This window comes from Myripristis murdjan, chromosome 8, assembly GCF_902150065.1.
Source record: "Myripristis murdjan chromosome 8, fMyrMur1.1, whole genome shotgun sequence".
Taxonomy (NCBI): Eukaryota; Metazoa; Chordata; class Actinopteri; order Holocentriformes; family Holocentridae; genus Myripristis; species Myripristis murdjan.
Window position 1 is genome coordinate 21,914,975 of NC_043987.1, and position 16,613 is coordinate 21,931,587.

A 16,613-nucleotide genomic window follows, 5' to 3' on the forward strand; every position below is an offset into this window, starting at 1 on the left:
CTCTCCCTCTCTCTTTGAACTTGTAGACTTTGGGATGGCATTTGATCCTGCTATCAATACACGCAGTGTGTCTGTGTGTGTGTGTTTGTGTGTGCGGGCGTGGGCGTGTGTGTGTGTGTTTGGCTACCTGTCCTCTATTTGTCCAGACATGAACATGCCTGGGCTTATTCCCTCCAACTGTTCCTATTACTTGTAATATCTAGGGCACTTTTTTCCCCATCCTGCAAAGATTGGCCTTATCAGTACCTTGCATGTTTGCCGACCCTCTCCTCCATAAAGGGCTCTTAGGAGGGACATCAGTCAGTGGTTCTGTATCTCTTTGGCAAGTTTTTCTGTGCCACATAGCTAGCCTTTAATCTCTGTGAGGGACAAACTGCAAAACGAGCATGTGTATGGGTTTGTGAGATGTGTGGCCCGGGACTGAAAGGACAGTGTTTGTGGTGTCAGGGGCACAGCGGACTGGTTTGGGGTCAGTAAGGATGGCGATGCCACACAGAAATGGCAAAGGAAGAGCCTGCGCCACTGCAGCCTGCGCTACGGGAAACTGAAGCCGCAGGTGCTCCGAGAGATGGATCTGCCCAGCCAGGACAACATCTCCCTTACCAGCACGGAGACGCCACCTCCTCTCTACGTCCCCGCCTCACAGCATGGCATGCAGAAGGTACAACAATACACAAAATGATGTTCTTACTTAAATCTGTATCATTTATGTAAAAAAAAAAAAAAAAAAAAAAAAAAAAAACACCGTGGAAATTGTCAGATCAAATAGAGCTGAGTCTGTTTTCACATCTTGTTTGGAAGCAGAAATAGGAAACTAGTAAGAGAGTGGTGGTGGTTTAGTTTTGAACTTGGTGGTGGTACAGTACATATATGTGTCGAACAGTCCAAATGTACATATACACATCTGTTTTAACCAAAAAACCAAAAATGGTTAATGCAGGTTCAGCAGGAAGAATGGCAACCCTGTAGAGACGCCTCAGATATTCCACCATAACATTATTATTACATATTATTATTATTACATTACAGATACAGGTACAAGTGATCTGTTATAGTCATTCACTAAGATGAGTGGTAAGAATCATAATATCTCTCAATCTCCTCAGTCAGACTAAAAAACTTAGATTAGAAAACAAAAAACAGGAAAAGAAAAACTTACTCATTCATCAAATATATATTGACTTGATCATATAAATCTGAACAGCCTATTCAAGTAAACTGTGTGTGATACAAGAAATACTTTTATCAAGGATGGTATCACTCTGGTAAAATTAAAAACACAGAAAGAACTACAGAAAGAGCCTCGCCTACTTCTTCTGCAAGTAAGGCGAGAGCCCAGATATTTTAAAGAGTTATTAAAATTAATGAGAAGTGTTTGATGGCGAAATCTTCAGAAAAGTCCAGAAAAAGATCCTGTTGGAGGAACCTTTCCCTGTCTCCTCTTTGCCTCTGAGGGAGAACAAGTTCAGTTCCTGTGTGATGAAGAGTGGGTATTATATGTTATCCTCATGTCATCACCTATGCATATTGCGTTGTGGTGTTCTGCTATCCGAGTCTTATGCGTGGTATTTGTTTTGCCCGCATAAGCCAGTCCACAAGGACTTTTTAACATACAGATCACACCGGTCACAAAATGGCTCTCTTGATTGGTTGCTGCTCAATACATACAGTGGTGGAAAAAAGTTTTTGGAAACCCTTAAAATTTTACACAATTTCACAATCTCAAATATTATCATGAAATATTTGTGGAAAAATCTTTTTTGTGTTTCAAAAGCTGTGGCTGCATTAGACAGATACAAACAAATACAAATTATATTTTTTTGTTTATTGTTTACAAGAAAAACTAACAAAACCAAATTCTTGACAGTTTAATCTTTATCTTCAGGCGTGTTTCCTGCGTTACGTTCCTTGTTTTAGCCAGTTTTGTGTCTGAAGAACTTTCAAATGTGCTAGCTTTATATAGACACAAAGCTTGGCAAGAAAAATTGTGTCTTTTAATAAAAAGAATGACCTTCATCACTGGTACCAAAATGACCTAATACTCAAAATTTCTTATGTATTTTTATGGAACCAATCAATTTTAAGTTTTTAATGGCTTTTTTAGGATTTGTTTAGTATTTTGGCTGTGACCGTACTAAAAGAAATTGCACTTGAAGACCTAAGAGTGATCCTTAATGCAATATTTCACAAATGCATGGGGTGTCTGAAAACATTTTTCCACCACTGTATGTTCTCCTTACCAGTCACATATTCTGAATTGATCTCATGTATGTCTTAAGACAGTACCACAGGTGAAATTTGGCTTTCTCTGTCCCATTTTTCATCTTTCTTTCCATTCTAACTGCTGCCGTTTCTTCCTGTTTGTTCCCAGATCGTGGACCCGCTGGCGCGAGGACGGGCCTTCCGCATGGTGGAGGAGGTGGACGGCTACAGCGTGCCTCAGACCCCCATCACCCCCGGCGCCGCCTCGCTCTGCTCCTTCACCAGCTCCCGCTCAGGTCTGAACCGACTGCCTCGCCGGCGCAAGAGGGAGTCTGTGGCCAAGATGAGCTTCAGGGCCGCAGCGGCGCTGGTCAAGGTGAGACAGGATCCACTGCAATGCTTAAAATAATATATGATATTACAAATCTAAAAATGAAGCATTACAAAATATCCATCTTGTTCCAAGTCTTGCTTATTTATCTTCAGTAGAACTAATTTGTATATTTTATATTGATGAAGCCACAAATATAGTGTAGTAAATAAAATACTTACACCTGTTCTCCTGTGCACACTTTATTGCACTTAAGCTTTGTATTGCAACTGTGACTGTGAGATTACAGCTGTGAATGTATGTATGTGTGTGTGTTTGTGTGTGTGTATCAGGGGCGTTCATTGCGGGACAGCACTCTGAGACGGGCCCAGAGGCGCAGCTTCACCCCTGCCAGCTTCATGGAGGAGGATGTGGTTGACTTTCCTGATGAACTGGACACGTCTTTCTTTGCCAGAGTACGGGATAAAATACAGTGTTGTTACTTTGTCATTGCCCCATCACAGCTTTTGTCATTATGAAGTAATAACCCAGACTGTTAACAGAAAACATTATCAGGAAATCCTGTAATCCGTCATCGAATGGTTTGATCCCTTTCCCCATTTTTAATACCTGTCATACATCTCCCCCTTCCACCTGTAGGACATTCTGATGCAGGAGGAGTTGTCCACATTTGCAGACGAAGTGTTTGAGTCCCCGTCTGAGGCTGATATGAAGGACGTAGAGCCCAGCAGCAAGATGGATGAGACGGAGCTGACAGGCAGCGCTCTGGATAAAACAGAGCTGGAGAGGAGTCACCTCATGCTGTGAGTCCAACTCAAGTAAAGCACGCAGCGTCTGAAAAGCGAGTAATTGTCTACAAAATGTGGTCGTGGAGTTGAATAGTAGGGCTGCCTGTGTCAGATCTGATACTTGCATCAGATTCTTAATAAATTAGTAAAACAATGATTGATTTAAGACCTTTCTATGTTATGTGAAAACATTTTTCAGTATATGATAGACTTCAGTATTTTCATTGTATTTACACAAGCTGTATGCTTTCCCAAACAAACCAAACAATCCTAAACCAACAATAGTAACAAACTTATCCCCTTGGGAAGTTAAACCCTTGGTTTCTTATTCTAAAAAGCATCATCGCTTTATATTTTTAGTTTGAACTTCAGAGCAACAATATTTAGAATATTTAACAGATTCAAAAAAATCTGTTAAATATTCAGGTGGCACCACTGAAACTTAAAAGTTAGTAATGAAAACAATTAACTTCTAAGTAACTTGTGCAGGGTTGCAGAATATTAGGATAATGTGATCTTATTTCCTGGTCCTCACACCTGTGCTGATTTCTGTGCCTCATCTTCCCCTGCCAGACCTCTGGAGCGGGGGTGGCGTAAAGCCAAAGAAGGAACTCCAGGACCACCAAAGGTGCCCCTGCGGCAGGAGGTGGTGAGCGTCAACGGCCAGCGGCGGGGGCAGCGCATCGTTGTACCCGTCAAAAAGCTTTTCGCCAGAGAAAAGAGGCCGTATGGGTTAGGCATGGTGGGGAAGCTCACGAACCGCACCTACCGCAAGCGCATCGACAGCTACGTCAAGAGGCAGATAGAGGACATGGACGACCATAGGTAATGTGCTGCTCACCACATCTTCAGATCTTTCTCTCTCTCTCTTCGCTAAACCTCTGTGGACGATATTGTTAGATAAAGTAGAGCGCGGCAATTTTTTCTTTTGTTGATTCAGATGTTCTGTCTCTTCCAGGCCTTTTTTTACATACTGGATTACTTTTGTCCATTTGCTGATCACAATCTTGGCCGTGTGCATCTATGGTATTGCACCAGTGGGTTTCTCCCAGCATGAGACTGTTGATTCTGTGAGTCCCAGTTCCCTTTGTAGATGATTCTTCTTGATTGCTTTTCTTTTTTTTTTTTTTTTATATATATGTAATGCGTTTATCTCACGAAATCACATGTAATCTTTATACTGCTTTTTGTGATTTGTATGTCTTTTCTGTTGATAGGTTTTAAGAAACAAAGGTGTGTATGAAAATGTCAAATTTGTACAGCAGGAGAACTTCTGGATTGGGCCTAGTTCGGTAAGCACGTTCTTCATTTTTCATTATGGTCTACAGATAATATAAATAAGAAAAGGAATCATTTATACTTTTGCATAAAAACATATATGAAGAGTTCATTTGCAAAAGCAGATAAATACCATCCCTGAAAATATAATAATTCACATACTGTAGCATACGTTCTAAAATTATATCGTAAAAGACAGTATCATCTATGCCAGTGGTTCTCAAACCTTTTTCAGCCGAGTACCCCCTGCAGTACTGAGAGGTACCCCCATTTGATGAACACTGGTTTATGCATTAGTAGTATGATTTTTGATTAATATTATCTGGGAGAAAAACATGGTTTATAGAAATGAATACAGTTGGAGACATCTGCTGTTGCAAATATGCCTCTTGGAATGCGCTGCGCCTCTCTCCTCACCGTGTAAAAATCTGTCAATTGTCAGGAGGCTCTGATCCACTTGGGGGCCAAATACTCTCCCTGCATGCGGCAGGATAAGCAGGTGCATGATCTGATCAGGGACAAGAGAGCTATCGAACGCAACTCTGCCTGCTGCGTGCGGAACGATCGCTCCGGCTGTGTCCAAACCTCTGAGGAGGAGTGCTCGGTTTGTAATCCCAACCTCGCTTTTTATCCGTCTTCCCTGATCTTGCCATTTTTCATCGGACTGCCTGTCTAAACAGGGGGGCAATTGAAATTCCTTCTCTCTGTGAATTGGTATCTTAGAGTACTCTGGCAGTGTGGGTGAAGTGGCCGTGGCATTCGAGCACTCCCCAGCTGAACGGCAAAGACAGACAGTACGGCTCTGTGTGCCATCAGGACCCAAGGTAACTCACAATGTCATTTGTGCATTCATAGCTTAGTGCAGTAGCAATCAGCAGATATTGATGCGTCTTTTCCTCATTGCAGGATATGTCTAGAGCCTGCCTCAGTCTCTCCTCATGAGTGGCCTGATGATATTACTAGGTGGCCGGTAGGTACACTAAAACCCCAGACTGACATCACAGGCTCAGGAATCTTGGGGGATTGGATTATGGATGAGGTTGTGTGTCCGCCTTTACGTCAGACAGGAAATCTTGAAACGCTGAAATGCCACTGGTTTGATTAATTTCGTAGGAGTGATGCATTTTGGTGTCTAGTGCTTTAGAAACACGCACAGATGGGGATGCTAAAATTAAAGGTCACAATTTCAGGCTATAACTTACACATCCTTGATCCAGTTTTGATTCAGTGGCGTATGTGGCGCCTGCATCACTTGTTGATGATGTTATTTCACTTGTTGACCGCTGTTCCTCTACTCTGGCTTGTTAGATTTGCACCAGGTACAACACAGGGAACCACACCAACCTGCCTCACATAGACTGTACCATAACAGGCCGGCCCTGCTGCATCGGAACCAAAGGGAGGTGAGGAGACTTTTATGAACCCAATAAGAACATGTGAGCTAGTTAAATGAATAATGTAAGACTCTAATTTACTGTGGCATCCGCTTTCTTCAAGGTGTGAAATCACTTCCCGGGAATATTGTGACTTCATGAGGGGCTACTTCCATGAGGAGGCTACTCTCTGCTCTCAAGTAAGCAGCTCTCTCTCCTTATTGATGGGTTTTGTCCATCAAGCCTTTAGAAGAGGTTCAGCACAGCGGTAACAGATGAGTCTAATCAGCACAAATGTAATCTCTGCATATCACAGTCATGCAGTAGAACAGAATAAAGACTTTTTATTAGCCCCAAGGGGAGTTTGTCTCACACACTGTGGTTGGAAAAAGCACAAAAACACGCACACGCAACTCCTACATTCTCTCAAACAGTAAGTAGGGGATATCCAACCAAGCCTGTATGTTTGGTTGAAGTCTTCTGTATGTTGTAGTCTAGTGTAGTTTATTTTTTCAGTTTGCCTATCACATGCATATTGTGCATTTGTCCTGCATATGTTGCCCATCAGTACTTCAGTTAACACTGCAGTAAGCCTATTGCACACAGATCATGTGTTTCTTAAATGACCGATTGCCAGACTATACTGTGTATTTTCTGATTAATAAACAAAGACTTAAAAAGCTCTGCTTCAAAAAAAGATTTTCTAGGACGCATCAGCAGTAGTTATTTATTTATTTTATTCGTAAGGGGTTATGTGCAGTGTTAAACATAAAAGTTACCATTGGATGTACTGTACCAGAGTTATATTAAGTTATAGCTAAGTTTTTTTTATCTGCAATTCCTTTGGCAGGTCACAATTAAAACATGTAACAAACTGTATGAAGCAAAAAACACACAGGACAATACAAAATTACATACAGTTACAGAAGTAGGTATAACAGCAGCTGTGCTCTTTGGTATGACAGTTATATTTTATCATGGCCAAATCTGTTTAAACTGTCCAGATTGTGTTTTCCTGTGTGACTGATTGATATCATTGCTGATGTTAGTTTCAGTTTCAGGATGACTGTAACTGATTTAACCTTTTGCAGCAAAGTTTAAAAAAAAACAAACAAAAAAAACAGTTTCAGGATGACTCAACACGCTGTTTTCTGTCCTCTGTCAGGTGCACTGCATGGACGATGTGTGTGGCCTACTGCCTTTCCTCAATCCTGAGATCCCAGATCAGTTTTACAGACTGTGGCTCTCGCTCTTCCTGCATGCTGGGTGAGTCAGTGGTTTGCTGACATCATGTCGCCAGTCTCTTCATTGTTAGGCTAATGAGCTGTTTCTCTGCTGTGTTGGTCATTAATGGTTTTCATTTACCTTTTTATAAAGTAGAGTCAGTGCTTTTCAAAGACTAGGGCAGCACCCAGTGTTCACCCACAGTGGGTTAAAAGATAAGTTGAGAGTCCCAAAATTATCTGGTGTGTGACTGGTAATTTTACGTTGCCAAAGCCTTTCCAAATCCAAATAATAATAGATCAGCCAAATAATATGCAAGATTATCAGTGGCCAAAGACAGTGGTTATGTTTGAGGGGAAAAAAAGTGTGCAAAGGTTTGAATAAAACATTCCAGCATCAGCATACACACACACACACACACACACACACACACACACACACACACCTGTGAATCAGTAGTATGAAAACATCAAACATCACAACATAAAGATGAGAAAAAATAAGGACGTCTATGTGTTGTGTTTGGGATGATAATGATAAAGAAGTAGTGATTGGTCAGTGAATTAACATAATTATTTCATAGCAGTTATAATATCTGGTTTTATACTTTTACACAGCTTAAGTAGAAAAAAAAATCAATGAATAACCTTTTTTCCCCATCTTTGACTGACATCCTGATGAACTCATTCATCATTCATGGTCTTACCCTGTGTATCAAAATGCCAGCGCCTTATTAGTGCAGTTCAGACCTGTCAGTCTGTAAGTGCAATGAGCTGACGTTACCCTTAAGTGGAGCAGCGCTTCACCTTCATGCTGTCTCTTATCTGTCTCCTGGGTAATTAAAGAAAGTGCCCTTGCTGCTCACACTCATGAGGCTTCAAGGAGATTGAGACGAGCTTTGTTGATGGATAGAGTCAACCGGGTTGGCTTTTGAGACGCTCGCCTCCTCTAGGCACTTGGATTATCTTCCCAACATGTGTGGCCTTTCACCTGCACACGTACACGCGATCAAAGCTGTCATTTATCATTTATAGAGGATTGCACGGTCCATCAGCATTTTGTCCTCTGTGTTTTCATCCCAGAATCCTTCACTGCCTGGTGTCGGTGGGTTTCCAGATGACCATCCTGAGGGACCTGGAAAAGCTGGCAGGCTGGCTGCGCATCTCAATCATTTACATCCTCAGTGGCATCACAGGGAACCTCGCCTCAGCCATCTTCCTACCCTACAGAGCAGAGGTGATCACCAGTCCCACTTAGACAGTGACATTATCACACCGTCTGTTGTAACGGTGTCAAAAGCATCATGCACGACTCACAGGTGTTGTGATGATGTGCTGATGTTCCCCTCAAGCCCTGAACAGATAGAAAGTGACAACTAGTGTCAACAAATGTCCAGATGGTAGGGGTGGGGTCTGGCTGTTTACCCACTGCTTCACGCTTGTCATCTGAGTTTTTATGTGACTGTTTTTATAATGTGTTGTGTATTTATTTATTTATTTATTTATTTTTTATTTTACTTATTTAGATAGATAGATAGATAGATAGGTATTCTTTATTGATCCCAAACTGGGAAATTCACAGATTTATGTAACATACAGGGGAACACATGTAAAACCATAAGAATACAAGAAGTTTGATGCACTGTACAGACATATCATTAAGCAGCTAATCCTCCCTGGCAGGTGAAAGTAAGCACAATGGTTGCATTTAATGTGCGCGTCACTGAGAAATTGTGCAAGTCTGAAGTCATTTTTCTATCAGATGGTAGAGAGTTCTGATTTTTAGTTGCCTATATTGAAAGAGCAGAGCCAATGTGGTGCATCTATAGGGAAGAACACAATTTCTCACAGCTAAAGATCTTGTTATTGTATTGTAAGTATTGTAAGTATTTTCTGAATAAAGTGAAGGCAGAAGAAGCCACATTATAAATAAGCTTGTAAACTAACCGTACATCAGAGAAAAAGATGAAGTTTTCAAAGCTAAACAAGTTATATTTAGAAAGATGATTGAATTGTGATAATGTTGTTTTATGTGCAAAATTTTCAAATCTTTTTTTTGTAAATGGAGCGGAGAGACTTGATAACTCTCGTATTTGATTGAGACTGATTTGTAATACAGTAATTAAGATGAGAAAAGACCACTGAATATAAAAACATAAGAGCAGCATCTTTACTCATACAATTCAGAGTGTGTCTGAAATTTGCTAGGCTAGATTTATCTAGATTTGTATCAGTTTTTTATGCGTTTTTGTTTTTTTTTTTTTTTTTTTATGTAAGAGCGGGGTGACGTGTCAGTACCAGGTATTTAAATTCATTCAGCATTGTCCATCTTTTCCCCTGGTAAGAATGTTTACATGGCTTGATAGAGAAGAAAAAGCAGGAATCATCAAGCCAGCCACTCTATAACAGTATTAGTGCTCTGCTCTTCTTCCATGTGCATATGTGATGGTGTCATCAGCATACATTTGTACATTTACTCCTTGGCATGCTGAGGGGAGGTCATTAACAGACCATTGTGAGGCCAAACACTAATTTCCACATGTGGACAGAAAAAGTTTATATTTTTCTAATGTGGATTCTAATGTTACGCCTCCCTGCTTTAGCTATGAACTCAGTTTTGTAATATTAACTGGCTTCTATGAACTGCACGAGTGACCAGTTTATCTTAAGTCGATCCTCCTGTGTACAGTGTGCATTATATAATCGGCCTTATATACATCATCAGTACATCCAGTCATGCTTCTTATCCATCCAGGGTGTAAAGGTATCCTAAAATGACCACATCATGTACAGGAGTTGGGACTGAGCAATATGATTTTAAACAAGCATTTTTAAATCATAATTTTAATTTTCACTGACTGAAAATAGTGATAAATGGTACTAAAACAAAAAAAATTTTCTTGTGTCTGGAGAATACAATTTGCAGGCCAGGGCCCTACAATACTTCATTTATGATGGTGTTTTGTTACATATTTTAGCTTTGCCTAGAAAGGAAATCTGTAAATAATCCTGCTATTTAGAAAATGCACTTGGCCATACTGGGATTTTGATATTTGTGAGAATTTCACTTTTCCTGTGGTTTACTTGTCCCTCTCTCTTTCTCTCTATCTGCCTGTCTCAGGTGGGGCCGGCGGGCTCTCAGTTTGGGATCCTGGCCTGCCTGTTTGTGGAGTTGTTTCAGAGCTGGCAGATCCTGGCCCAGCCCTGGAGGGCCTTCATCAAGCTGCTGTGTGTGGTGCTCTTCCTCTTTGCCTTCGGCCTGCTGCCCTGGATCGACAATTTCGCCCACATCTGTGGTTTCATCTCTGGCTTCTTCCTGTCGTTCGCCTTCCTACCGTACATCAGCTTTGGCCGCATGGACATGTACCGCAAACGCTGCCAGATCATCGTCTTCCTGTTGGTGTTTGTCGGGCTCTTCGCAGGCCTCGTGGTGCTCTTCTACGTCTACCCTATCAAGTGTGAATGGTGCGAGCTGCTCACCTGCATCCCCTTCACGGACAAATTCTGTGAGAAGTACGACCTCAACGCTCACCTCCACTGAAGCTGGGAGAGTTTGTGTGCGAACATCAGGCCAGGAGACGTGGATTGACAGATGACATCAGCCGGTCCCTGTCTCCACTCTGCCCTTGTGTCGCTCCCTTCTCTGTGAACTCTTGACAATATGCTTGTGTTTTTTACTCTGTTAGTATAAATAGATATGCCACTCGTCATAAGGACGTTCTGTAATCACCTTCCTTTTCACCGGCAGTCATTGTCACTTCCTTCACGGTCCAGTGAAACAAATGTATGGCACTTCTAAACCTCATGAAAGCTCCCAGCTGCCCTTGTGTGTGAGGCAGGGATTAGCAAAGCCAGCACTGGTACAGAGAGAAGGAATATTTCGTTTTTTACATTCACAGTCCAGAAGTAGGTTTTATTATTATTCAGGCAACCTTGTAAAGAACCAGGGACAAAAATCACATATTGATACCTTTGGTGCCTTGTTGATAAATGTACCAACTACTGCCATATTTTTGTTACATTATGCTGAGCACTCGAATGTTTTCTTTTATTTGTTTATTGCTTCTCAAGAAGTGATGATTGTTTTAAACACGGTAGTGTTTTAGCTACCTGTCTACTCACATGTAACTGAATACAAGAGTAAAAAAAATCTACAAATTAGCATTTGTCTGACTTTTTCTTCAGTTCAAGAAAATACCTGACTAAAACATTCCACAAGGTATATTCAACTAGCCTATAGACGATTTATCCACTTTATCTCAAAGAAATGTTATTTCCTGTCACCTAATTGTTGTAGTTCTTTCAATACTCATAAATGGCAATTATAAAAATTTACAAATCACATATAAAATAATGAACCACAGCTGATGAATTCATTGCATGTTTGCACTAATGTTTTATAAAAATAGAGTATTTACATCACAACTAGAGTTTAAAAGCAGTGGCAAGACTTTTCATTAATGCATTACATCACAAATCAAATAAAATGACAATTTTACACAAAGAAACAGAATAAACAATACTAATAATAAACTCACTAAGTCTTGCCATTGGTAAAACAAGTATTGATTTGTTGGCAGTGGGAAGCCATTGGTTTGCTTTCAGACCAAAGAAATGAATCCATTCTTTGTCCCCTATGTGGTTCTGCAGTCCACTCTGCTTGCTGCAGTAGATCAAAAAACTCAGTGAGGTACTGACATTAGGAAGTCAGGTAAACCCTTCCTGCTGCTCAAACTAGCTGTGCAAACAGGCCCTGTGCCTCTCCGTATCTTCCCCTCTGTCAGCTGTGTTTTGGTCACCATGACTGCCCTGAGTCTGTGTTATAGAGACGTGACATGTGGGAGGAGAATGGGTTTTCATCTTAGCAGCCGCTGTTCCGTCGGGCATAAGCCTGCCCGCCGAGCAGGTACTCCATCTCCTGAAAGCACATGTTGGACACGGTGATGGCTGATGGCCCTTTCTCCTTGAAGCCGGCCTTGAGGTAGAAGGGAACCAGAAACTCCTCACAGATCAGCAGAGCCCGGCGGAGGCCCGGCACGCAGCGCAGGTACTGCAGGTAGCGCCACAGGAGGATGGAGCCCTTGCCTTGCTGGCGACAGTGACGGTGCACTGAGAGCACGTGGATGTGCACTGTGTGAGTGTCTGGGACATGCTGAGTCATGGCCTCCTGGATGGGAAAGTTAAAAAGAAGCATTATTGATATCAGTATGGTGTGACCTATAAAAACAGACTGACAAGCTGTAGTAGGTTGGTTGAAGGAGTAGGCTGCACTTCAACAGAATGATTTTCATTGGAGAGCAAAACAACAAAATCCAATAATCAGAAAGAGTTTTTTATTTTTTATTTTATTTGACCTTTATTTTAACAGGTATAATCATTAAGAATGAAAAGGTAGCGCATCCCAAATCATCAAGTCATGGAGGACAAGATACACACATTTCCCCAGTTTATTGGCTCACATCACAGTATTTAATAGGCCATAGTTGGCTGTCAGAGTCAATTACGTGAAAGTTTTGCCTGCTTTTCAAAGGCCATAATGTGTCACATCAATAAATGCATGTTTTAGAGATTTTCTAAAAAGAGGGTGTGTTTTCTTACCTGTGAAAGCTTCTCCTTGTCCCAGCCAGAGCCGATGATGAAAGCCACCAGCTGTCCTTCTTCAAACCAACCCAGGGACAACTCGGGACACTGGCCCAGGAAGCTGAGCACCTCATCGAGGGTCAGTGGACACTCTCCAGACACAGAGACAAATGCTGACGGGAGGAGAGGAACAGACAACACAAAAATAAGTCATGCCCTTAGACTAATGATACAGATGAGGAAAAGGACACAAGATAAATGAAATGAACGTGCCAATGTAATTATGTTTGCTTGTTTGTATAAAAGCTGTTTTAACCAGCACTTACTGACTTAGTCTTTATGTGTTGATTTTTATATGTGTGTCTGAAATAAGACATCTGACAAAATGTATTTCTCTTTCAAATACAAATAGAGGCTAGATGTTCACATCAAATACAACTTAGTCACATGTTAAAAACACACATATCATGCAGCAAAATGCACCCTGTTGGTATTCAGAGTTTGTAATGCATCCTTTCTAAGAAATGTTGTGTTTGTGAGCATCAGGAAGTGGCCGTACCTTCCCTCTCGATCTCAAACACACTGATGGCGTCCTGCGGGGTGAGGTTCCTGAACTCGCTGGCAGGGAGTGTGTGTCGTCTCTGACGCTGAGGGCTGACCACCCCGACAGGCGTCTTCAGGAAGAAGGGCTTGAGGAAAGGCGAGATGCTGACCTGCTGTGTCATGGTGCCTGAATAATAGATGATGCTGAGGCTCTTTCTATCTGTCTGCTCCTTTTTCTTAATCGGTCTTCTTCCTTTCCAGTCTTTTGTGTAATAAATTTTATAGCAGGGCTGTCAGTGATGCAGACCACTGGCTGTTAGTAGCAAGTGAGGATGACAAAGCCTGCCAGAAAAACTGAGGATAAACTGTTGCCTGCCTCTCCCACACCCTCGACTGTAATCTAACTCACTTCAGGAGACGAGATGCTGACCCTCGTGTCTTCTCTGCTCCTCTCCTCCTCCTCTGCTCCTTCAATCTCTTGCCCCTTCTCCTCTTCGCTCTCTCTCTCTTTCTGATCTCACAAAGTGGTCGTCCCAAAGTAGGATAGCTGTCTGTGCACGTGTCTCCAAATTCTCCAAATCCCCTGCAATCACATGACCAGAACTACCTCTCTCAGTGTATCATGTCCCATGTGTTGTCAGTTTCGTATGTTTGTTAAAAACTATTCGAACCCCCGCAGGCGCAGAGGGTGGGTTTATCATCAAAAATGCATGCTGTAAGGCCGAGCTTTGTTCAAACCCTAGAGCTTGACTATTAAATTCTCGTGGAGATCCCAAGGTTCCCATAGATAGCAAATATGTTCTGCTGAGTTACAGGGAAATGTGTCTAAACTGATGCATAATACATGTAGATATTTTCATTTTGGTGTGGTGGTGCAGCCATAATAAAGCCACAATAACTATAAAACAATGCCATTAATCCACACAATATAAGTGTGATGTAGTTGCCACAGCAGATACAGATTATAGGTGTGACATTGTTGTTCAATATACAAATAAACAAATGTTTTTGTTTTTTTTTTTTCTGACTTTGAAGGGGAATTTAAGTTGGAATCGGAGCTCAAGGAGTTAAACATTTCAGTTCAGAGGTATTTTCAACTGTGTAGCTGCAAGTATATAGTTATGTCTGTTGTCAAATATATACATTTCATTGTATATGTTCATATTTGAAATGATTGACCCTCTGTATACTGCTTTGTTAGGTGCTAAGGATGTATCATCTTTTAACTATCACCCAACCTTTTTCTTTTCCTTTTAATTCGAAGTATTCAGTGTGTTTAACCTGTTTCTGTGACGAGGAGAATTCATGCCAGATTTGAGAATGAATGACAATAATTCATGTGGCTTCACTGTATCTATGTGACAATATGTTCATTAGGTTGTTTCTCCACCACACAGCGCTGCTGTTCAGCAATGATGACGAAGGATTTGTCTTCACATGTACAGCGGCACATGAAACCGTGCACTCGTGTGTGTGCTGTGTGTTCAGGGCTGGGGGATGAGCGAGGGGTGGTGTGACTGGACACGGCCGTAACGCGTGTTTGGGGACACCGAGGACATGTGGGCTAATTGAACTGTGCCGAGGGAGGGGGAGATTTGTGTGGATTTTTGTTGGGACGATTCCCTGCCTCAAAGAGGTTTAGCACTCACTAATTAAATGAAAAAGTACTTGGTTTGAGTCGCATGATGTAAACACTTTTATGCTGACTCCCTCCACAGCACAGGACAGTATGGTAGAGTTTCTAAGAGCTCATTCTAAACAGACAATTGGAAATATTCACATAGATATACATGAATTCTCATTCAAATGAAAATGAATGAAATGAAAATGCAAATCCTCTCTTTTCTTTATAGTAAAGACAAGTCTATACTAACTAAAAATAAGACAAGCCCCTCTGTCTGTTCTTTTTAATCTTAAATACAGTATTTGCAACTCTCTTATTAACCATAATCAGGATGAAAGATACTGAATGCCATCAGTGTTAGTGATCATGTGACCTTTATTTAATGATTTGATTTTTTTTTTTTTTTTTTTTTTTTTTTTTTACTATTATTATTGTTTCTCTGACACTGTACTCACCTGACCTGAAGATTAAGCTTAATATTGTTTACTGTCGATCAAACTGGTGGAATTGCTTTAAGGATGATTATTTCACTCCAGTGCATCCCTGAATTCGAGCTGCTTCACAGCGATGGATGAGAAATCCCCTTAGCGTCAAGCCGATGGCCGCATCAGATATTACAAACAACACGTACACAGTGACCTTTTTTTTTTCACCCTGCAACTCCCTAATCTGTGCAGCTGATTGTAAACGTCTGAGGGAAAAAGTGTCAGTCTTTGTTGTTGACTAATAATTCCTCCTGACGACCTTGGACTGAATGACAAAGTATTTTAAGAATTTCCCAGTTTGGGATCAATAAAGTAAATCTATCTATCTATCTATCTATCTATCTATCTATCTATCTATCTATCTATCTATCTAAAGTATTTTAGATACAGAGTTTTGTGACCTCGTCATGTAGGTAAGTGGTTTTCTAAATGGGAGTCTTTATATTAATGGCTTAATTTCACAATAATTTAATTTGTGTTTAATCTAATTTAACATTATGTTTCCATCTCATCACTTTGAATTTATTTGCCACTGTTCAAGTATGACATCTAAACAGTACAACTCATGAAAGCTAAAATATTTTTTCACATCAGGGTCTCTTTAAATGTCCGGTTTGCAGCTTAATGAAGTCTGGGGGGTATGGAACATGAAAAAGTTTGAAAACCAGCTGATTCGGGTAAAGCGAGGCTGGGAAAGCAGACAAACACACAAAAACAAGCAAAAATACTAGAAATGAACTGTCATCACAGCTGAGTCTGACAAGAGAATTGTGAGACTTTGTGGCTGGAAAGCTGGTAGCAGATTAAACTGTCTGGCTTTATGTATAAGCTCACCCACTGACCTTACTAGCTGAGCGTGCCATAGACACTAATCTCATTTACGGCACACACAAACACACACACACACACACACACAGAAAAGCGGCACGTGAGCACACACAATCTTTCTCTCTCACACACACACACACATCACATCACTCTGATTTACACCTGTTGCTACTGGTTTGGGTTTTCTTCATCTGATGAGAGAAGGTCATTCAGGAAGAGGGTTTTCCACGATGTGATGGAGTAGAAAATGCTTCATCCATTTGAACACTGCACCCACACAGTGAATAACTTCAGCATTACACCACAGCTGCAAGAAATGTCGGTGTTTTTAATTATTGTTTGTTAACAATGTATGTTT

At 41.0% G+C, this 16,613-nt stretch overlaps 2 protein-coding genes across 2 annotated transcripts in view; one reads left to right on the forward strand and one right to left on the reverse strand.

Moving 5' to 3' along the window:
* rhbdf1a (rhomboid 5 homolog 1a (Drosophila)) overlaps positions 1-11,356 on the forward strand; it is a 34,093-nt gene extending 22,737 nt beyond the window's left edge. Inside the window, exons 4-18 of the mRNA XM_030058831.1 lie at positions 448-661; positions 2,372-2,578; positions 2,866-2,988; positions 3,173-3,336; positions 3,895-4,146; positions 4,280-4,391; positions 4,539-4,613; positions 5,042-5,203; positions 5,323-5,423; positions 5,506-5,569; positions 5,908-6,002; positions 6,097-6,172; positions 7,138-7,238; positions 8,279-8,432; positions 10,317-11,356. Of these exons, the coding sequence (XP_029914691.1) occupies positions 448-661; positions 2,372-2,578; positions 2,866-2,988; positions 3,173-3,336; positions 3,895-4,146; positions 4,280-4,391; positions 4,539-4,613; positions 5,042-5,203; positions 5,323-5,423; positions 5,506-5,569; positions 5,908-6,002; positions 6,097-6,172; positions 7,138-7,238; positions 8,279-8,432; positions 10,317-10,736 (2,320 nt within the window). The 3' untranslated portion in view covers positions 10,737-11,356. The remainder of the gene's footprint in view (positions 1-447; positions 662-2,371; positions 2,579-2,865; positions 2,989-3,172; positions 3,337-3,894; positions 4,147-4,279; positions 4,392-4,538; positions 4,614-5,041; positions 5,204-5,322; positions 5,424-5,505; positions 5,570-5,907; positions 6,003-6,096; positions 6,173-7,137; positions 7,239-8,278; positions 8,433-10,316) is intronic.
* A 700-nt stretch (positions 11,357-12,056) lies between these two features.
* On the reverse strand, positions 12,057-13,512 carry aanat2 (arylalkylamine N-acetyltransferase 2). Its single transcript, XM_030058389.1, has 3 exons — positions 13,335-13,512; positions 12,794-12,948; positions 12,057-12,362 (listed from the first exon to the last, which is right to left on the reverse strand). Exons 1-3 carry the CDS (start codon positions 13,498-13,500, stop codon positions 12,057-12,059), a joined length of 627 nt encoding a protein of 208 aa, XP_029914249.1. The 5' UTR covers positions 13,501-13,512.
* Between the last annotated feature and the right edge of the window lie 3,101 nt (positions 13,513-16,613).